Below are 24,532 nucleotides of genomic sequence, written 5' to 3' on the forward strand. Positions count from 1 at the left end.
CATTATTGAAACTGTTTTCCTAATTAATGTTGTTCAGTTGCTTTGACACAATCTTTTTTGTTTAAAGTGATATATAAATAAACGTGACGACTTGAATTTACTATTTTCAAAGTCATCGCATCACTGCTGTTCTCACACTGCATGGTTCTTTGGATCAGCAACAGTGGATCACACATTACATAAATTTTCAATAGGAAGAAATCACAGACAAAATACTTGTCTGCAAACCGTTTCACATCCAAACACAGAGAATTGATATGGAAAATAACGCATGGAATACATGAAACAATGGATTTATTCCTGTCAAAAGCAGTAGCCAACAAAAAGCTTGCAATCCATTTTGTCTGTACACTATTGAAATTCGGGAGGAGCACGTTCAGATAATTAACTCTCCATGATGCCGCGGCTTAACCTTGCCTCCTCTGGAGTCACTTCCAAACTTCCCCAGCATCCACGTATCATTCAACCATGCCAACAATTCCCCCGATCGGAAAGTGAATCAAATTAAAGCCTGAGGCAAAAGCTGCTTAATTTATATTATTAATTTATAATAAAAATATTTGCGTTGCAGGTTGCAGCTGCCACTCAACCTGCTACCGCCAAATGTGCCTGGAACCAGACCTGTCACCACCAAATATGCCTGTCACTAACCCTGCTACCGCTATGTGCGCCTGCCTGTGGCAGCTGCCACTCGACCTGCCAACGCCAAATATACTTGCCACTCGACCTGCCAACACCAAGTGCACCTGCTACTCAACCTGTCACGGCTACGTGCAACTGCAACCGCTATGTGCGACAGCCACATTACCCGTAACCGCTTGAAAAAAAAAAGTTGTGGCAGACGCGATGCTTAGGTGCTGCGTGTGCCATTATATGGAATTTAACAGAAGAATAAAACCTAAGGTAAGGTAACAAATATGTAAATAAATGTAGAATTGCACTGTTTGTTTGTTTACATGCATTGATCGGAGTGTAAACAGTGAGAGATGTTGTGGCATACATTTTTAAATAGCTAAATTTGTTGCTATATGCTTTGGAAAACAAGTTGCTAGGGTAATCCAAGAAGTTGCTAAATCTGGCAACAGAATTGCTAAACTGGCAACACCGCAGGCTATCTAGGCATTTCAGCATTTCCTGTCAAGTGTCACAAACCTGCCTCCGCTAGCAGTGTAGGCTATACAGGCATTGTGCTTACTTCTTCAATAGAAAGTATCTAAAACCAGATTTAAATTTACATAATTTACTGTTTCTGCTGAACAGAGCAGATGCAGAGAGAGAGAGAGGTGTGCACACTGGGAAATCAAGACCTTGCGCTCATGCAGCAGTACCAGCAAGTCACAGAGACTCGCTAAAGTTTGTCCAAGAAGTCACTAGATTTTTAGCAAAATGCATTTTTGGAAAAAAGTCGCCTGGGGGTCTAATAAGTCACCAAATCTAGCGACAAAGTCACAAAGTTGGCAACACTGTACACGGACTATAGGACGTCACAAACCCCACCCCCTTACTGTGGGCTACAGCTATAGCAGCTGAAGAAAACGTGAGGCTGCCTCCGTTTGCAACACAAGCTCGCACATCTCTTCCACTCCCTCATGCCACTAATAACCATTTTTCTTTGTAGTACCCTCCAGCACCTGTAGCAAACATTAGTGTGAGGCTGCCCTACTCTAGTAGTGCAGGCTACATAGGTTCTTTAGGACTCCTGTCCTGTGGCCTACAGTTACAGCAGGCGAAGAAACCGTGAGGCTGCCTCCGCTTAAAACACAGGCCCACACATCTTCCACTACTAATTACCCCTTTGTCCTTTTCAGTGGCCTTCCGGTGGCTGACACTAGTGATAGGCTGCCTCTGTTCGCAACACAGACCATCACATCTCTTTCTTTTCCACCATTTTTTATCTAATGCTTCTCACAGTTTCCCACCTCAAGCCCCAGAGGCAGATATTAAGCATGAGGCTGCCTCTCCTGACAATCACAGCCCCTCCTCCTCTCCCTCAAAGCTCTTTGGTTCATTTAAAATCACAATATTATCTTTTCATTGCAACATCACTGCCCATCTAAACAAATGCTGTTGCCTCGGTGCCACTTCCAGTTGCTCGCAACATCTGAGCACAGATCCTGGCAGGTGAGGACATAGACCCATTAGCTTAGGCCCGTCGCTAACGATTAATTTGGTAACAGAGTTTCGGATGATTTTTCTGATAATTAATCAGATAATTATAATTAATTTTTATGGTAGTAAAAATAGGGTTAATCAAACAATAGCCTTTAAAATGACCTAAAATACATATAGAATAGCAATGAGGCCATAATAATTGGTTCAAATAAAGTATCAAATGCAAGTAGCAATATGGTTCTGTGGAACAAAACTTAATGTAATATAAACAATATAATGTACATTACGCATTATATAAAAAACCTACAGAGGGCACCAATGGCCCAACGATCATTTTACATGTCACTGTGCAATCTAATCCTTCTTTGGCTAAACCACAATCAATTCAAATGTCCACTTAGTCTTTGTTTTTTGTCCACTTCTTTACGACAAATGCTACAGCAATTGTAAATCCTTGAATTTGGAAATCAAAGGTTGCCATTTTTTCCATTACGTTCAGCCGTTTCACATAAATAATCTGTTCAGCTTTTCCCCCATTGGCGGCGTGAATTATACGAGGGTTCATGATCAGGCCTTTCGATGCTCCGCCTTCTCAGTTTTCACATCAGCCCACTGGAGTGACTACTAGGAAATTATTGGGTAAAAAACGCATTTTAATCGATCTGTCACCTCCTCATAACTCCCTTTTTTTCAAGCATAAACACCCTGATTCCTCTTGATAAATCCTCTCAGTAGTAGGACATTGATCATACAATAAATATGATAAAATCATGGGTCTTAGCCTCCACTTTCAAAGCTTTGCCTCTCCATCCAGATTTATGGCACTTATTTGGAGTATGATGGCTAAAATAATTATATTTTGTCATATGATTAACTTTTAGATGCAAAGCAGCACCAAGATTTTCTGATGTGTTATCAGAAGCAGCTTACTGTATTTGTCAAACAATTATGCTAAATAATTTGTAGCATCTACTCTTCTAGACAATTCAAATTGTTTGTTTGTGAGTATTGAACTCCTGTTGGATGCTGAGAGTGCCTTCCAGTTGCACAACCTTGGCTTGTCCATCCGTCTACTGGTGAGGCCTACCCGTCTGATGCCGTGATTACTGAACTTCCTTCGGATGCTGCGAAAGCCTCCCAGTCAGGAAAACTATGGCTGTTCTGTCCATCTCCTAGTGAGGCTTACACGTCCGATGCTGTGAGTGTTGAACTTCCGTTGGATGCTGTGAGCGCCTCTTGGCTGTACAACTTTCATACCATCTGATGCCGTGAGTTGCTCCCGTTGAAGCTACGTGGATCTTCCCAATCAGTCGATTCGAGCCTCGTCCACACTGTCATCAACCAGTAGGGCTCAACCATCCCGCGCTGTGAGCTGCTCTCAAAAAGAACCGGTGTGAGCCCTACTAATCCCTCTCAAATCAAGCTGCTCCTCATCTGTCATCTAGTGGGGCCCATCTTCCCACCTTTTTGGCAGGGGGGTATTCATTAGGCGGCTGTCCTTTTTCTCTGTTGCTTTTTTGGGGTACTCTGGGTTTTCAGGCCAAAATTAGCCCTTAGACGAATTTCTCTTCACTTAGAAAGCATGCCAAATATGCATAACCTGTACTGTTTATTATATGTGACCTTGTGAATTTAAAAAACAATTGTAAATAATTAAAGAAAGAAAAAGAAGGGAATGGTTTCTTGCTGATGTCCGGGTGCAGACAGATTACATGTCCTGGCTCCCACTGAACTTTCCCTCACCTTTGTCATGCTCTCTCATTGGCTGTAGGTCCTTGCCGATGTCATTTCAAAACAAAATACATTTCACGTTGTATGACTTCAAATTGCTGACAGGTCAAGATTTGCCTGCTATTTCCACAAAACTGTCAGCAGTGAAAATCGGGGCTAAAATCATGCAGTGATTAGCATTGTATTTGGTGATGTGAGGCTTGCATACTGCTGCTCAGCCACTGCAACTAATTCCATTAAGCTTCCTCTGCACAGTTTTTGTGTGGATATATATGGCAGGGAAAATTTGGAACTCTTCATCTACTGTATTGAATCAGCAAACGCTTTGTGGCTTCGATTTGGTGCTGTCACTAAACACTTTTAGTTACCAATAGTACCACTTACAGTTGACTGTGGAATATCTAGCAGGAATGAAATTCCATGAAATAACTTACTGTAATGGAGGCATCCTGTTATATTACCACATTTGAGTTTACGGAGTTCTTCAGAATGACCCATTTTTTCACAAATATTTGTTAATACAGATCGCATGGCTAGGTGCTTAGTTTTTATACCTGTGGCAATGGGTCTAATTAAAACAGCTGAATTCAATAAGAAACAGGTGTGTCCCAACATACTAAATCAGCATATTAAAATTATTTCTGAAATTTGATTTGACACTGAAGACTGGAGTAATTGGCTCCTGAAAATTCAGCTGATTAGTTGCTATGAGTAACAAGAACAAAAACTATGTGCAGTAAACTGTAAAACTATTTGTGCTACAAAACCAGTGATTTAAATAATAAATGTATTTAATAAGAAATATCATTTTGCAATTAGCATACATAATAGTTTTTGTGTGAATAACACCTGAAACCCTTAAACATTCAAGCAACACATAACACACATTAAAAATAAGTTGGATAGCTACAGTCAGGAGACTGCCCAGCTAGAAATTTTTCATGTTCTAGGAATGTTTTCAGCGGCAAGTTTTATTTTAGTTCTTATAAAGCCTCCCATCACACTAGATGGGGCTCAGAAGTCAAATGTTGGTTGAAAGTGAAAACCCAACCTTTGTCAAACTCCAGCGTAAATAACTCCAAAAACAGTATTACCAATTTCACTTATTATAAACAAGATTGACTTTATTTCTGTCATAAATGTAAAAAAGTTCTTATAGAGATTAACAGAGGTGCTGATGGTTTATTGAAAATAATCAGTACTTAGACAGTATGACTCTTTTCAGTGTTACTTTCTGTTTAACTGCTTTAACAATATTTATTATCATTAAACAAATCATCAGGTGACATGCTGATGTTTAAAATGTCATCATGTAATGATCTGTTCAACTGGTTTTATCTTGAGACTAGTCTATGCTATTACTTTACTATTAGTGACTATAGCAAATGTGCTGCAATGCATAGGATCCTGCAGATTTATACCATATATATTTTTGTCTATTCTTTTTAAGTTACTTTGTTCATGAACCTCTCTGTAACACTAAACCTCAAGAATTAGTGTATGAATTTCAACATTGGTGACATGCTTCATGCATTCTGTTTGCCATGGATGAGTTTTGTATAACATACCCAAAATACATTGCTGCATGAAGCATGTCACCATTGTTGAGAGTCACACTGAATATTGATGTTTGTGTGACAAATATTTTTTTTTTTGAATTCTTGAAATTAAATGCATTATATTCAGCTGGGTCTCAGGCTGTTAACCCATTGAGTCACTTTAATAAGTAATACTCAACTATCACCATACATTCGATTGATTGAAACCATGTAACCAGACCACACATGTGGTGATGTCTTAATTATTCAGCAAACAATCAGAATCATGCACATGTCCTTTTGCTGTTTTTGCCATAATAAAGATTATAGCAGTTAAAGAACAACACTGATAAGTCAAGTGGCAAATTGCACAACTAAAGCCAACACTTACCACCATTATGGTGACATCAGACCAAACTATTACTTTGAAACAAAAATCAACATCTAAACCTCTGCTTAAATCTTAATTAGAATTTTAGGGGATAATGTTATAAGAATGTTATTAGTAAACATTTTTAGAATATTTTTAAAGAACGTTATCCTATCTTTTGAGAGAATGTTCTGGGAACAAAAATAAAACTACCTGCTAAAAACTTTGTTAGAACAATGGTAATGTTATTAGAATATTTTTAGAACAAAAAAAATCTAGCTGGGTGGTCTTGTTATGATATACCAAGCCTGAAAAAAAGTGCATAGGTAATTTAATTTAGAGACAAATTTTTACTATTAACTCAGCTTAGTAGCATGCATATTTCTAGCATATATGCTGTTAATTAGTACTTTTAAAGCATTTATTAATGCCCTATTCTGCATGAACATATTTTAGATCCCTTAATCTTACCTCAAATACTTTACTGAGCAGTAAGAGAATTTGGAGTTTATTGAGGCAAAGGTCATAGTTAATAGTTAGGTAATAGTGAGAATTGCTAGCCTAATATAGAGATTTCTTTGCTCTTGCTTCCCAGATAGCAACATATAAATAGGCACATGATGGAATGATGATCTGGTCCACATTTAAAGTAAAAAGATGGCACTTGGACAGACCACTCCTGTTTGCCAGATCTGGGCCAAAAGCAAACCATAGCAATGCCACATATCAGCCAAGAGCAAGGAAATAAACCACACTGGACGTTTTCTGAGCAAAAACAAATTCATGTATTATTTATAAGGTCCTCTCAGCTTGTCTAAGTTTGTTACCAAGCAAAATCACTGAAGAAAAGAAGAGAACAGGAGACAAAAAAGAGACAAACAGAAACTCAAAAACTACAGCTGATTTAAGCCACAGCCCTAGATGAATTCATCTGAAGATTAAATACAGTAAATCTCTGAAAATCTCAGCAGAGGAGGATTAAACAGCATCACCAGCTTCACATATAACTAACCAGACTGACTTTATTTCTGTTAGAGTTCTACAGATTTTGTTATTGAGAATTAAAAGGTGTTTAAATCTAACATTTGTTTCATTTGAAGTCACCATAATGGCGATTAGTGTTTTCATTAATTGTGCTCATAACTCTTAATACAATTAGTTTGTCTTCACTGGCTGTTGTGCTTATCAAACACATTTATAGTAACAAACAAGACAAAATGAGAACAGGCTTAGTTTAATAGGGTGTCAGTTCAAAAGTTAAAGAGGGCTAAACATGAATTTAAGTCCATTAATTTTCAGCAAATTAAAACTGAAACATTTAAAGAGCAGAATTAGAATTTATTTTTTTCATGAAGATTCGTTTGCAGTGTCTGGTTCTAATGGTCAAAGAAGTGACATATAGGGACAGTGGTGACTCCACATATCTTTTGTTAATGGGTGCATGGGTCTTCCATTTGTACATAGTATGTGATTAACTTATTTTCTTTCTTTTTATTTCTTTCTCAGTTTTAATGTAAGGACTGTAAATAAGCTATCCTGGTCACTCCAACACTGGCCACTAGCTGGTAACACATCATTAGGATCTTAGTATAATATGACCTATCAAGGTTAACTTAAAAAAAAGTACTATCTTAATGAATATGAAAAAAAAAAAAAAAAAAAACATCATTCCTACCTGGGGTTCACCATGTGGGATTCACAATGATTTCTAGAGGACATACACAGGTTTATTGTATATTAACAAAATTATTACTGATTTATTCAACTTCAAATTTAAAAAATGCATTAGTATACTCTTAAAAAAATGGATCAGGTGATGATAGTCAGCTATTGATGGCTCATCATAATTAAACATTTGATTGACTAACATTTGATTCTAACAATTGCATCATGCCAATAATACATTTGCTGTATAAAACTACAGTATGAGATCAAAAGTATTACAGAACCAGTTAAATATTTAGAGAAGAAAAAAAACAAACACAAATATTAAACTAACACACGAAGTCATCATAAATCGACACACGTGACCCTCAACAATGGTGACAAGAAAAAGTGTAATGTTGCAATGTAAGCTGGGTACCATAGTACAAAACTCCCAGCATGCAACACAACATGAATAAATTATGCAGTTGAATTGAAATAATTTTTTATTCTAACTTCGGTTCATGTTTTTTTTTTTTTTTTTTTTGCTGTCTTTTAGAAGCTTTTCCTGGTGTCCATAATTGATCCGATCAGTTGAATATTTTGTCACCATTGCTGAGATTCAAGTGCTGATTGCTGATATCTGTGTGTGTAAGAGCTGCTCACTTTTCTTAATATTTCTTCAAGCTGATGTTGCAACTCAAATTGCAGTAGCAACAGGGTATGTAACGTGAAAGCATTAATCACTTGGGAATTCAAATAACTTCAATAAATCAGACCAGAACACAGTAATTGTGAAACTATCAACAGCAAACTATCATGTATTGCAAGTGTGTAAAATCATCATAAATGGCAAGTGATTAATAATAAGAGTTAAGAGAACAACTTATGGAAACACTATTCACCATTATGGTGACTTAAAATTAAACAAACATTAGATTTAAACCCTGTTAAATCTCAATAAGAACTTCTGTAGACCTCTATCAGAAATAAAGTCAGTCTGGTTAGTAAAAAGTGAAGATGGTAAAGCTGTTTGTGGAGTTGTTTAATTATCCTCTGCTGAGATCTTCAGAGATTTTATGTATTTTATCTTCAGCTGGATTCATTTAAGGCTGTAGCTTAAGTCAGTAGTTCTTGAGTTTTTGTTTGTCTATTTTTTCAGTTGTCTTCTTTTTTTCTGTGATGGCCAAATCTAGCAAACATCAACAGTCTTCCAAAGTGCCATCATGCCACTCTACAAGTGAGCCAAATCACCATACCGCATCTGGGCTGGATCTGGGCAGACAATATGTTTATCATAGTTAATACAGGGGTATAACTTTAATACAGATAACCTGCAAAACTTAGCTGGTAAAGCTGACAAACAATGGAAGATTGTTGGTTAAGCTTGTTAAGAAGTCCTGTGTCGGTCCTATTAGTAGAGTATTAATCTCCTTGAATCAAAAATATATCAGTTCAACTCGTAGAGTGGATTGTATTTTTCACAACTAAGACCATTATTTAAATAATTGGCTTAAAGTTCAGTCTCAAGCTTTATGTTTATCTGCTAAATGCATTCCACATTTCCACTGTGTCTATGAACAGGTTAAATCTGTGTTCAACTGCATCCTCTTTATCCCAGGCTCCAGTCCCTAGCATCTGAAGACACAGGATGTGCTGCACAGGAACAAAGAGCATGGGTGGGATCGAGGCAGGTGGGGGTTGAGTGTGGAGGAAGCGGAAAGGATAGATGACAGGCCCTCTCTGTTTAGCACGCTAAGCATGACCGCCATGCTTGCTTCTGTTGGTCTTACGCATGCAAGTCCTCATTCTCCTGACTATATGGACATCAGTATCCATGTTCACAAGGGGAAATGTGTAGAAAACACTTGCACACTACCATAAAAATCAGTGGTGTGTTAGTACCTGAAAGTCATACTCAAGTAAAAGTACAGATATCTCACCAGAAAATGACTTTGGTAGAAGTTTATGCCACCGTTTAGAATATTAATTGAGTAAAAGTATTAAAGTTTGTGAAATTTATTGTACTTAAGTACGAAAAGTATATATATATATATATATATATATATATATATATATATATATATATATATATATATATATACAATTTTTAACGTACATAAGTATTGAAAGTAAAGGTATATAAATGTTCATACACAGTAGCAAGATTGTGTTCAGTTTTACTATTTCTTCCATTTTGTAATTTTGGGCAAGAATAAGTAGCACTTAATCCAGTACTTAGTGTCTTTCATTCCAACATAAGAAATAATTTCTGGAATCTGCATCTGAAATAGCATGTAGTTACAGTTTATGTATCTCAGAGGGGACATGGATTCATTTAAACTGCAGATACAGATGTATAAAAAAGGCTAATGCTCTGTTTTTAACATAAAACGTTGAATTTTGACATTAGAAATAATTTAAAACATGAAAAAAAAGTCAAAATGTGAAATTAAAACCACCAGTAGGTGACAGTAAGTGAATAATTCAACCGATTCATTCAAACAGCTGATTCATTCAGAAACAAAGCATTTGACCATGTTAATGAGTGAATAACTAAATCATTTATCCAACAGATTTGTTAAAAAAAAAAAAATCATTCAATAAGTAAACACCGATCCATCGCTCAGTGACGCGAGACTCTTTTCGTGATATAGATTAAGTTAACTAGGCCTACATGAAAATATATAAATATCAAAAGCATACAGAAGCATTTTTTGCCATCCACAATTTAGAATGCCTGGAATATTGAGTTTTAATAGGCTAATAAATCAATGTGCGTTCACTCTCTGTGTGAATTGGTGATATAGCCGAATCAATAATGTCAGATTGCATATCATTAGAAAACAACACTTAACATATTATTGCAGATGATGCTGTATCTATCGCACACCCCTGACTCGACTTGAGTGGAAAATTATTGTACTATGGGGAAATTTATCGGAGTTTAGAATATAAGTGTAAGCGTTTAGTGGAGTAAAAGTAAAAGTTGCCTGAAATATAAAAACTCAAGAAAAGTACAGATACTTCCAAAAAAATACTTAAGTACTGTAAAGAAGTATTTTTACTTTGTTGCATTACACCACTGCTAAAAATACAGACTGACCATGGTCCATGATAAAAGAGACTGGAATGTTTTCAGGTCTACAGCACATACAGCAATCCACAAGAAGCTGTCTCACACTGTTTGGCACTTCGCACTGCCTCCCTTGTCTTGACCTTCTCGACTGTAACCGACAGTGAAAATTGTACAATGATGTAACAATATTGAAAAACAAAGGTAGGATGGAGGCATTTTTCTCTTGAGCTGTTGGTAAACTGTGTAATCACTAATGATTGGGCTGGCTGTGTTAGTTACCCGTTCATGCTCCTCCCGAAATTTGTTTATGAAACATCACTTAATTCCAAAATCGATTTTTTTATTAAACTTATTTAATTAATTTAGTAATTAGTCATGTTTAATTGTCTCTAACATTTTTTTTTTGCATCCCCATTGTTGCATGATTTTTTTCCACCATTGCAGAAACAATAAAATAAAATTAACAAAATAAAGTTACTGAAATATTCCTTAAAATGGTGACATCTAAAAACAACACTGAACCCTTTAAAAATTATGGTGGACAGACAGATAAATAATCCAATTGCATTTTAGCAAATTTTACACAGGTTGCTGTATGGTTCCCTATATGTTGGTCTTATTAAGATATTACTTGTAAATTATAAGTAAAACAATTTTCGACATTTAAAATATTTGACTACATTTACACATCTTGTTAAATATACAGTTTTAACTTTATGATAACTGATAGTACAGTTAATTACTAAAAGGCAGTTTTAACATTTTTTTTTTTTGTTTAAATTTCAAATATTAATTACACTATACATTACCATTGTAATGTAAATAAATAAAATGTAGCTTGTGACCAACATGAAACACATCTGAATTCTGGAAGCAAGATAAAGATAAAGTGTGCATGTGTATATATGTTTGTGTTTTTCTGCCTCAGCTGAGGGAAAAGCGCACAGACCACAAACTTGATGTTTCCTGGGGTATGACAAATCTAATGGCTTCCTCATTTCAAGCAGGTCAAAAGGTCAATAGAATATATCCAGCAATTTGTCAAATTTGATAATACATTTGTGTCAGTCATTCTGATGTGTCTGAAGAATGTTCACAGCCAGATTGTCATTTCCTGTCTGATACTGTTGTGTGACAAAATACTGCACACAAATTTATTACTGACTGAACTGAGGGGTTGTTATTTTAGCGATACAAATGTCTGAAAATGTATTTCTAAACCCACTGTAAAGGTTTCTCTTTGTAAGCTTTGTTTAGGGGTGGCTGGAATGCAGCTTTATGCACAACTGGTACAATATAGCAGTCAAAAAATACACAAACAAAAGCATTATAGGTTAAAAGACATGCCATTTATTATTGTATTCCATATAAATTTAATTTGTTTAAAGCTGCCTCTTAACGTAGCATGCACAACTCTTTATCATATGCATCCAGGGAGATTCAGATTGGCAGGAGAATTCAAAAGGTGCGGAAGAGCTCAGTAATAATCACACAAAGATGCTAAAGAAGCATAAAAATCATTCAAAATGAACAATGGATCACATAGAATAATAGATAATAAGTGTGGGCAGCACAAATAGGATGCCCATCCTGAAAACACTGTATAGTAGATACTAGTAGATAGTAGAACAGAAAAACTTTAGGCTTCTGAACTAAAAAGCACTTTAAGTAACAATAAACCATTAAAGGCTATAAAGATTTCAACTTGCTTACTGCATCGGAAACTCAGAAATCAACTCTGAATTTTAAAAAGCGCATCAGTGCTGATAACCTGATACCATCGTAAATTAGATTAAGTGGGGAAAATGAATTTTTATCTTGCAAAAAACACTTAAGCATGAGTTGCAGATACTGTAAAACTTTATCACACCAAAACTTCAACTGCCGGTCAGGCCTGAGTTTAATAGAGTTCAGTTGATCATTCAGGTCCATTCATTTTCAGTGGGTTATATGTTTCTGAAATGTTTAAAGAGCAGAAGTAGAATTGATTCTTTCATGACATTATTTATTTGCAGTGTCTGGTTCAAAGAAGTAACATGTAGGGACATTGGTGACTCCACATAACTTTTGTTAATGGGTGCTATATGTGATTAACTCTTATTTTCACTTATTTTCTTTATTTTACTTTCTTTCTCAGTTTTAATGTAAGGACTGTACATAATATTTAAAAAATAAAATAAAATGGAACGATGGTGTCATTCACTTAAAGTGCATTATACAAATAATATACACCTATGGATATAATTCATCCAATAATTTATTAAGTAGTTGAAATAGCAAGTTAATTTTGTATAAAATACTATACATTAAATAAAAAATATATTCAATTTTGTAAAAGCCAAAAATTTATAATAAAAAAAAAATTACATTGACCTATATTAAGTAACATTTTGGCTTATATATATATATATATATATATATATATATATATATATATATATATATATATATATATATATATAAAATACTACACATTTATAACATATTAAGTGAATGTGGTCTTTAAAATGATTTTTTCAAAGAAATATAAATGAAGATGTAAGGTTTCAACCAAGCAATACATCTAATCCGAATAAAATAAAATAAATTGGCTGTAACAAATTTGATTTGATTTATTTTTTAATTACTATTTATTTTTTCTAATATTAAGTAATTAAACTTTGACGGAAAGTATTACCAGAATGTCTTATTAATAATGTTGTCTTAGTTAAATCTTATAAAGACGCAGTATAAACAGAAATAATAACAGAGAAAAGTCATTTTAATGAATATATGCAAGGTAACACGACCATGTAAAGCAATAGAAGATGCACTTCTTGCAAAGTTTGTCATGAGCAGATTCAGATGGCTCGTCAACAGATCTTTCACTGATAATCTAAAGCATAGTGCACACAAAACTGCCTGTGCTTTCTCAAAATGCCAAGCACCAATCTGTTGGGGTTTAGTTTACAGGTATTTAACTTCATAACTATGAATTCCTAATCTGTTACAATAAGCACTTGCTAGAAAGGACTAATCACTGTCGTTTCCAACTGTTGCGAGATGCACATATTGCATCTTTGGAAGATGTTAAAAGAATTGGTAGCAAGTAAACAAGAACAGCTGTTCCACTGAATCACACTACTGCACCGATCTGATACTCTATCATATCAGTCACATATGTTCCTTTTTACGGATCAAGTGTCAGTCTGATGGGACTGATCCGAAACGATTCTGTGCATTATGGTTGTTACTGTCAAAAAAGGACAAAAAATGGGAAAATGGTGAATTTATACAGTGTAAAATAATGTAAAAAAAAAAAAAAAATTAAGCATTAAGGTTCACCTGGCATAGGCAGATAATAAGAAAACAGAAAACAAACAAGATCATATGAATTCATACAAATTGGCCACCAAATCACCAGTTACGAATTTCCATGAAATTGTGTTAGTCTCGTCATTATTCATTCAGCACTCAAGCAATTTGTTGAGATCAGTTACGACAGTCAGCACAGTAAAACTCTCTACAAGATGTTCCTAAGTTCCCATTCTCTTTATCATAAAGGCCTGTGCTTTTGTTTAAAAAGACTGTATTTTGCTTGAGTTTATTGTTGATTCTGAATGGTCAAAGACTCACAATCAGATGTCTGTTAGATGAGAGAAGTGGAGTGGCGAGCGGAATTAAATTTTCATTATGCGACTTTCATTCCATGCGACTCTGAGTGATTATGCTTTAAATTGTGAATCATCATGTGCACAGAATATGCTATTGTGACACTCTGCATTGGAGAATTTCATTTTGTTAAAAAATAATAATTTTTCTTGATGTAAAGAAAATTTTAAATCTGATCAACTTTTTCCCACCTTTCTGCGTGATGAAAAGTTTCCATGGATGTTAATGGTTCTTCAAGGTGCCAGTAAAAAAGGCATGTAAATGATTTTGAAGAGTGAATTGTTATTATAAAGCAGGACTGGTTCGCAGTCTTGTCGAGAGTTTTGAATGTCCTGCTCAAATGTGCTCTTGTGTGGAATGTCAAATATCAATGAAAATGCCGCTATAACAAAACAGTGTGATACCTCCACCACCCTCTAAAGCCTCCAGCAAATGAAGAACAGATTAAACATATGGGATACACTCATGCAATGGTTTCTGATGGCTTGACAGAGAGGAAGGGATAAAAAAATGCAACTATCCATAAAGCTAATGGTCCATTATGCACAGCAAATATGCTTATTCCAGCCTCAAATCCAGCTGTGTCCCAGTCCCACTCTCTCCATGCACTTTCCTGACCTGGGTTTTCAATTGAACACAGCTTAATACAATTTAAAAGGTTAACACATCGTAACTGGTGTTGAAGAGCTCAGACATCTCTCCCTAAACTTGCTCTGAGAATGGATAAATGTGAACTGTGATGCAATACTGACTGCATTGAGCAACTATTATGTTAAATGACAAGCTATAGAATAAAAGAAAGATGTCCTCCTGTAGCAGCGAATCCTTCTGAAACACACGGCTTACCTTGTGCCTTTATCACCCATCGTGAGGATCAGCGTGCGACAGATACTCTTCTGCTGTGGGAAGAAGATGAGAGAGGCTGCCGAGAAAAGAGAGGGAGATGGAGCTGAGGGGAAAATAAAAAGATGAAGAGAATTTACTATGCTGCGTTAGAGAGCCGCTGTCACTTAAGCAGCTCTTCTCGCGGTTTGAGCACTTTCCAGGTGAATCCAATTACAGAAGCATCTCCACTCCAGACAAACGGAACGAAAACAAGCAGAAGCCGGCGATTCCTGGTTGCTTTCCTGTGCTGCTCTGCTTTAGGAGTCCTTCAGGAGTGAATGTAGGAACAGTAGACACTGTTTGGAAAATCCTAACGCTTAAGAAGCTTCTGTTTGATATCCACACTATCTAGCAGAGCTCATCCGCTGTGTTTTCCTCTCCTCTCCTCGTCTCTCTCTCTCTCTCTCTCTCTCTCTCTCTCTCTCTTGCTATCTCCCCTCCTCTCTGGATGTGTGCGCGGGGTGATGATATTCTCCAACGCTGGGCAGATTTCTCAGCTCGCCGTCACTGTGCAGACGCTGTGAGTGAGATGAGCGATGACATCGGTTAAAGTGGTGTCACGTTACAGTCCTAAACTCCCAAAGCAATAAATCAATACAGATTAGGATAAAGCAAATCAATCAGCCATCATGTGGGTTTAAAATGGTTTTATTAATTTTAAAAGCATCCCTGAAATTTGAGTGTTTTTTATCATATATCAGATAAATAAATCAAGATTCTAAAATCTAAACATCAAGATGATGCTGAAATTCAAACCCAGACAAAATATGACATGACAGCAAAGCATCATTACTTCAGACTATATTGACAAAAGTATAAAACTCTAAAATACATTAATTCTCAAATGAATGCTAAACCGTGTCATATTGGCACTTTTCCGTAAATAGGATACACTTTGGTGTCCCATGACTTCATTAGGCACAAATTCCACAAAGGTTTTAACCTAACAATTGACCAATAATGAAAAGCAGTTAGTTTCAAAACTGAAAGCATCTCAAATATTTATTAGAGTTAATGCAGGAAACAAATGTCAAATAATGATAATAACAATTAATAAATAAATGCACTCTAATCACAACTACAAACAAATATTTTTGTCTCAAATATCCCGCTATACAGTGAGACACATTTTGAAATTATTCTTTATTTTTTATTTTATTTTATAAAATGTAAAATGTATCTAATTTGTATGATTATTTAATGTAATCACTTGTATGATGTAACTGTGTCATGACAAGTTTTGGTATTTCAGGACATAGTATTTTTTACTCTATTCATGGAAGGCGCCTGTTCGAACATAGATAAGCATAGACTTATTACTCTTTGCTCTGTCTTTCATTTTGCATGTAAACAATTGACTTGATAATAAAACTCTCTTTTGGTCCTTAAGTTTTTGCAAAAAAGAAATGAGTGTAATTAACAAATATACCGCTGTTCCCTTGATAACTGTGCTACTTTGAGGACGATCCACATTTGGAAAGGCAGAGTTCTTTTAAGTTTTACTTGGTAACAATGCAGTGATCTATAGTAAGATTAGAAATTTCTGAGGCACAGTACTTCACCATAGCAACTAGCTCATGGTTTTAGGTTGATAAATATTCTAGACACTACATTAAAACTACTCGGTCCAATAGCTGAGAAGTTTAAGATGGGCATTAGACTTTCCATCATCTAACCTTCAATTAACATGCAAATGAACACCGCAGATCGAATCACATGGCGGTCTGTGCATTACGCTGGACTCGTGTGATCTCTGATGGCAGTAATTTGGGTCTTCAAAGTCAGTCAGAGCGGTGCGCTGTGATTCTCATCAGACACGGGGCTCTTTTAAATGCTAATCTGAGTGCAGTTTAGCAGTGAGCATACTGGGTCTCTATGGCAGCACTAAAGAGTGTGGCGGAGGCCAAGGCTTCCTCTCATTCATTTTTAAAACACAAGTCCCTTTTTATAATAAATTACTGGAGTCAGTCCAATAGAACTAAAGCAGTGATTAACAACACACAGTGGGGTCTAAAAATCTCAGACCATTAGTGGAAATGCTTCTATTTTGCTGTTTTTCTAATTTAATATATATTTTCATTATTAGAAATCATTGGCATGACAATAAGAGTGAATTTAAAAATCAACAAACACAATAATTGGAGTGTCTGCTTTAATGACTGGACCAGAATAGAATGGAAATAGTCAATAAAACCTCATAATGGTCCCAAGATTTCCACTGTGGTGTAAGACAGCTAAGATATATACACTAGCATTCAAAAGTTTGGGGTCAGTCTTTTCTGCTCACCAAGCCTGCAATCTATCAAACCTTATTTGATTAAAAAAAAAAAGTTAATAGTGTAAAATAGTATTAAACTTTAACAGAATGGTTTTCTATTTTATTTTTAAATGCATTTTATTATCAAAGCTACATTTTCAGCAGCCAATTACTCCAGTCTTAGGCATCACATGATCCCTGAGATCTCATGCTAAGAAATATTTATTATTAATTTAAACAGTTTCAAGTTCATATTATTGTGGAAATATATATTTTTTTAAATAACAGAATATATTTAAAATAGAAATCTTTTTACACTGTAAATGTCTTTACTGTCACCACTGATCTACTGAATATCAGCATTTATTTCATAAAAAAAATACTGACCCCACAGTTTTGAACGAAAGTATAATATTTACTGTATATCTCGTTTTATATTGCATTCAAGAATCTTTGTCATTGTGTGACAATATACAATGGCCTTTTACCAGGCATTCAATTTTGTGTTTGTTATGTGTTTTGGTCTCTAAAAATAGGACTGACATGCGAATCCATTGGGGTCGAGTTTCCACGTATTCAGAAATGTGTTGTCTTGTTCCTAAAACAGGCTGAATCCATTTTGTTCATGTTTCCCTTTGATATCAAATCCCACAGTCAGCAATATCTGGCGTACGTCAAGAGATCTCAGATTTTCAAGTTGCTGACAATTATAGTTCGAAGTCAAGCAATAGGAAGGCCTACAAACGCTTTGGCAAATTCTGCATCGGTAATTCATCTGTAACAAGGTTTCAAAACAAAACCCAGACAGCTCTGCTCAACAGTCGCCAGACCCCTGTAGCATTAGCACATCTGTCTGCGTTTTGGATGACACAGCCTCTTAGCAACAAAGACTGTCAAAATACTAAGGATCCTGCTACTGACGGAGTGCAGAGTGTGAGCTTTCCCAACAAGGTTGTGTTTTGATGACATCCCTGAGTGCATTTCCAGGAGTGACTTCAGTTGATAAGATGGAAAAAGGCAGCCCGTGTCTGGTCTCAGATATCGCTCCAGAGCACAGCTCGACGGCTCTTGTCCACGCTTACCACATATTCACCAGACAACGACCAGGCCACAGCGCTTATTGAAGCTCTGCAAAAAGAATTTTGCAGAATCTTAGAATTCAATTTAAAGACAAAATTAAAGAGATAATTCACAGCATCCCACCCAAAAAATGCATTCGGGAAAAGTGGAATTATTGACACAAAAACCTCCATAATTAATATACTGTATTCTAATTATCCTGAAGCCACATTAAAAACTAAAATATAGCTTTGTGCAAAGAACAGATTGAAATTGAAGTTAATATTTGCTGAATATCTTTCCCGCTCTTTAAACCTTTCACAATTTAGAGTTCATTTATATGCATCATGACAAATTTTTACATAATAATGGCTGACTGTATATTATCCCTTATTTGAGAGTGACTTGTAGTATATTTAACAATGCAAGTAACAATGTAGCTTGCTGCTTAATTCTTCCTTTGCCCCAACACTTCCATGTTATTGACTGCATTTTCTGTATTTTTATTGTTATATGGTAGGGGGCGCTAATACACATCTTCTGAAAAAGTACTGAATGTCTAGATAAAACATAAGCGAAGACGAAGAAGCAAAAACAAGTGATCGCATACATGTAAAATAAAGCGATGATCAAGCATTATACAGCATTTAAATCAAAACTGCCAAACTTTACCAATGTTACGAATGAAATATTGACACATGAAAGTGTTTAAGGACTGTGTAAGTTTTGGAGGTGATGATGGAAGCTATCTACGTTTTGAATCATCGTTCTGTATCCTTTACTAAACAAAAACAACAACAAAAAAAACCCAGATTTTCTCAGCTTTTGATTCAAAATGTTGCGTTGACTTGAAACTTTTGTGTAAAAAAAAAACAACAACAAAAAAACTAGGAGTAAAAGATTAGCTAAATTTAGGTGAAATTTCATGGGCAAAAAAATATAATATTGTCAATAGTGTAGCAATGTAATGTAGGGCTGTCAAAACATTAATTTCAATTTTGAACATTAGTCGAATTTAAAATAAAAATCCACGTTTGAATGCAAAAAGGTTGCAGCCTTATCAGTGGCACACAAGTTGTATTTACGTTGTAAATGTCCAGTTGAACCCACTGGTTGTAGCGCTGCTACGTTGTTCATTCAAAATACTGCAGAAAAAGAGAACATCAATGTGGAGAAGATGTTGTTTACGTTGAAACCAAGACATTCACACAGAACTCATATTTATCAAATTTTCTATAGGGATATCTATCACCGTCAACTTACGTCTCGCACAAGAGAGCCGCGTGTTTAGGAAGTCATGTTAAATTAATGTAAGTTTAACTTTTAAAAACATGTCTCGAGACTTCCCACCCTTCCCACTGCATCTCGTGTTTTTAACTATCTGGAATCTCAGGGTATTTTTGGGGCCTGGAGAAGTTTTGTACATTTCTTATAAACATCTAAATGGCTAAAGTCTAATCTCACTGTAATCAGCACAAACTGGGCTATAATAATATGTGCGCAGCATTTATGTACACGATTGTGTTTTTGAGAATTTTTTTTATTGTAAATTAATGTAATTTTATGTTTGTAGTTTATTTAGAATATATTTAATTATCCCATAACATAATTTAATATTCAATTGCGAGTGCAATTAAACAGTTCATTAGAAACAATCAAAGCTGACTTTCAAAGTTGAATTTTTTTCAGTCACACAATACTTCAGAAATCATTTTAACAATCTGATTTTCTACAAAAAAAAACATTTATTATTATTATTATTATTATTAATTTTGAAAAGAGCTGAGAATATTTTTCAGCTTTTTTTGTGTGGGGGGGGGGTAAATTGAAAGAACAGCATTGTTACAGTTACATTTATTTGTTACATTTATATTATTTACATCAAGCTTTTGAATGGTACAGTAGTGTATATTGTTATTGAAACTTCATGATGTTTCACTTGATTATACATTTAGTCAGGAATTATAGTTTGGAAAAAGTCTGACTAGTAAAATGTTTACACATTTTGTGAAAACTAGTACAAGTATATATATATATATATATATATATATATATATATATATATATATATATATATATATATAAAGAGACTTACTCATGTTTATGATCTCTGCTGAATAAAGCACTTCATTTTTTATTTTTTTTTCTGAGGAAATCCAAATCTCAAATCACATCTTTTTGGGGTGAATTATGTCTTATTCCTCTCGGCGCGAAGCAAACAGTAAAATAAAAAAACTTGAAGAACAGTCTCACTGTATTGTCTTCTGTTGCGTTGGCGTATTCAAGCCGCGCGCTTCAGTGAAACATTAGAATCTGAATAGAGCGTTCAGCACGAGGGCGTAGTTTCATCATCATTACTTGATCATAGAATATTTGTTTTCTGCAGCACCGAAAACTTGTTTAGTTTAAAAGTAGACATGTCAGGCTTTCTATAGATATATCTCTCATGTCTCTTTGTTGAGTATTCACTGAGTTACAGTTCATTTTAATGATGCGTTTGTAAATGAAGATCAGCGCAGACAAAGGCTGCAGACAGCACACATTGTTTGTTATCTTTATTTTATAAATGAACAACGTTTTGTTGTTATTATCTTATCTGTACTATCAAAGTCTGAAAGTGTAATTTAAGTTATTTTCGGGGTTATCAGGAGAAAATGCCTCGTAACGCGTATACGCGTTAGTCGACTCCAGAGGGTTAAGTGAATAAAGTACTCTTTGTGATTGGTTTTCAGTACTTTGTATTAAACTATACATACATGCATGATGCTGATTTGTTTCTAAATGTTTAAGCAACTTAATTAATTATAAATGGTTTATAAACATTATGTTAAACATTATGTACTTTTTCAAGCAGCTTGCTGTCAGTCAGAAGAGTGAATTCACATAACAAACTTTAAAATTAGCAAAAATTTTGCAAAATTTGCGTGGGCAACTTTTATTGTGATCATAGAAACACTTTGATTCAGCATGAAATTAATGAAGGTGCCAATGAAATTTCGATGAACAATGATAAATTGACATTATAATAGATGAAACAGCACAAATAGCCAATCAAATCAAGGTTGAGAAGCCTTGTTGCCATACGCAAATTTTGTCAATAAAGCTTTTAAATCCATCTAGCTTTACTAAACTAATGGACACATTCAAACCATGCATAATACAATGATTCACTGGAGAAATTAACTTGCTAGTCATGACTATTTCCCAAAATTTAAATAATTTGTTGCTGATTTAGTAATTTAGAATTGTAGTAAATGACATCACAATGGTGGTGGAGTCAGATTATTGCTGTAAATATTAAACATGGCATCTACGGACAACTTTGTTCCCCATTGTTTCACTTTATTTTCAGATATTTTATTCAATTTCAGGCTCTGTATTACATTCGAGTAGGGTTCTAGAGCAAAGCCGCACACGTCCACTCTTTCTTGTCTTTACACACTAAAAGATGCAGAATGAAAATGTGGAATGACATACTGTATATAGGTTGTACTGCATATTAGCCAGTCCACGTCATAACAAGAAACTATGCTGTAGTTCTCACTACAGAATTCTGGAATGCTGTTTGCAAATGTGTGTTGGAGCTATGGTTTTGGAAAACACAGAAAGATTGAATTATGTTGGTCATAATCATAGTTTGCTAACGATACTTAGGAAATGCTTGTAGGATGCAAGTATTGTTAGGAAATGAAATGATTGGTTGTTTGTGGTGACATCCCTGAGTTACCTGTGCATGTCAGGAAGCCGTTTTTCCAGGTTTCCTGTGTTCACATTCCATATGTAGACGGCACCGTCTGCAGAGCCAGCTGCCAGGAAACTGCCATCCGGACTGAAAAAGACAGAAAACCGTCCATTGTGACTGATGACTACAGACTGAAACACATTACTCTGTGGAACTGTTTTTCTCTTGCCATATAGATCCCTCGGGCCATTGATCTGATAAAAAATTGACTGAAATGTCAGGAAGCTATACAAGACATATCTGTTCAGTCTGTTCCTTAACCAAGTGAATGAGATTGCAAGACTGCATTTTAAAGAAGATTTTTTTTTTCTTTTATACTGAAATTATGCTGCCTTTATAGACCTTACTTTGTACAAGTTAGACATGGATTCAAATGTATATCTCACAGAGTGTGTGATCGAAATAACACAAGCGCAATGACAAAAGACAATAAGATGGCGGATGGATTCAAAGAGCATTAGCTGAAACCAATGTAAAGTGTTTCAAATCCGTTGAGGCTCCATTTCAGACAGCATGCCGTCTTAGAAGTATGTAGAGAGCAAGAGACAAAAACTATAGTCAATAACCATCTGGACACAATTTTCAATGTTTTTGCTCTTTTCCACGATACTGCATCTGACATGAATCAATGGACTTCAAAAGGTACTATAAGCGATTTCAGTCTTGCTAACTTCTGCTGGACTACATTAGATCATACTATCCCTTCAACCACACGCCTTCTCTAAAAAACCCTGTGCTCCAAAGACATGTCAGCCAATCCACTGTCAGCAATCCCAAATGCAGTAAATATATTAACGGGCAAAGAGCATTGATCATTGGTTGGTTTAATGACTGGCTAAAAACTTGTTTGTTACAGAGTCTAGGGACAGGTTTGATTTCCTTGGACACCTATTTCCGTGATATTCACATGGTTGCAATTCCCGTTTGGTCCTACACTACCCTGCAAAAGTATTTTTTTATTATTATGCAGGAATTATGCATTAAACTGACTGAACTTGACAGTCAAAGACTTACACATTGTTAAAAAAAGATTTCTATTTCACATAATTGCTGTTTCTATAAAAATGGTTTTCACCAAAAACATTAAAGGTGCTGTAGGGAACTTTTGTAAAAAAATATTTTTTACAAATTTATTAAACCTGTCATTATGTCCTGACAGTAGAATATGAGACAGATAATCTGTGAAAAAATCAAGCTCCTCTGGCTCCTCCCAGTGCTCATATTGCCATTTGCAGAAACTCCATCGCTCCCGGTAAAAAACAACCAATCAGAGCTGTGGTCCGTAACTTTGTTTGTGTTCAAAATGTAGAAAAATTAACATAATAAGCGAGAACACCATAAATCCATTTTCCAAACCGTGTTTTTGGCTTGTCCTGAATCACTAGGGTGCACCTTTAATAATTGTTTATATTCTGACTATTTTAGATTGCTTCGGGGATACCGCGGCGGAGTAACCCAGTGCCTTTGTGATTCTTCATAGACATAAACAGTAGAGATGTTCCGATACCCTTTTTCTCTTCCCGATACCGATTCCGATACCTGGGCTCAGGGTATCGGCCGATACCGAGTACTGATCCGATACCTGGGTGTATATCTGTATATACAGCTGTATATACTACTAGCCCTGTGTAAATTGCTAGAATTCTTTTTATGGTGTGCTTCAGACAGATCCCTCAATAAAACATGAACAAATACATGGTGAACTACTGTATTTATTACAGTATTTTTATTATCTAACATGAATTTGACAGTATTATTTATTTTCATATGCAAAAAAGAACTTCAAATACAGCCAAAAATCTAACACCGCAAACTAAAAAAGGTATTTAAGTTTTACAATATAACTGTATAAAAAAACTGCAACAAATAAGTCTAGGAATATAAAAAAAGATCTATTAATCAGATAATCTCTTTACAACAAAACAAGTAAAAAACAAGCAACCATCTAGGCATAATTATTATTATTATAGAGACGTATTATTATTACTGTAGGCTACAACAGTAGCTTTATATATTGTCAATTTACTCATGTAAACCAAACATTTATTTTAATGGGCTGCCATGAAGATCTTTGAGTGTCTGTGTTTATGATATGACAGTATTCTCAAATGAAACGGTAAATTCTCATGAAGTGACGGTTTATGCGTTCGTGTCCTCATGACACACAGCAGAGACTACAAAACAGCGAGCTCTCGCGCATCTGTGCCAGTCACCCACAGAGATGTAGATTTTGCGGGAGTAATATTTAAATAGTATTTTGCAGTTTAATATTCACAGACACTAGTATATATTCGGCTACTGTCTGGAGCCCTGCGCTTTGACTTACACGGAAGCGACTGAACGCAGTTGCCGGTACTGAATATACTCGAGAGTCTGTAACTACCGGTACTACAGAGACATACTGCTAACCACTGATCTATAATATAGTAGCGGCTTCACTGTCTTTTGGCAGTTTAGAATGTGA

The 24,532-nt window shown here is 35.3% G+C and overlaps 2 protein-coding genes across 3 annotated transcripts in view; both read right to left on the reverse strand.

Annotated features, from left to right (window-relative positions):
- Nucleotides 1-15,419, reverse strand: part of arrb1 (arrestin, beta 1) — a 37,221-nt gene extending 21,802 nt beyond the window's left edge. The window contains exon 1 of the mRNA XM_052576149.1: nt 14,972-15,419. Coding sequence (XP_052432109.1) covers nt 14,972-14,991 — 20 coding nt within the window. The 5' untranslated portion in view covers nt 14,992-15,419. The remainder of the gene's footprint in view (nt 1-14,971) is intronic.
- Nucleotides 15,420-15,642: 223 nt separating this feature from the next.
- The window catches only part of LOC127972540 (protein Atg16l2), a 38,069-nt gene continuing 29,179 nt past the window's right edge, over nt 15,643-24,532 (reverse strand). Inside the window, exons 17-18 of one of the 2 annotated variants that reach the window (XM_052576131.1) lie at nt 22,054-22,155; nt 15,643-18,395 (exon numbers count right to left, since the gene is read on the reverse strand). In XM_052576131.1, coding sequence (XP_052432091.1) covers nt 18,302-18,395; nt 22,054-22,155 — 196 coding nt within the window. In that variant the 3' untranslated portion in view covers nt 15,643-18,301. Of the gene's footprint in view, nt 18,396-20,441; nt 21,911-22,053; nt 22,156-24,532 lie in introns of those variants that run through there. The other variant, XM_052576132.1, reaches the window with a different exon arrangement.

Source organism: Carassius gibelio, chromosome B15 (assembly GCF_023724105.1).
Source record: "Carassius gibelio isolate Cgi1373 ecotype wild population from Czech Republic chromosome B15, carGib1.2-hapl.c, whole genome shotgun sequence".
NCBI classification, from domain to species: Eukaryota; Metazoa; Chordata; class Actinopteri; order Cypriniformes; family Cyprinidae; genus Carassius; species Carassius gibelio.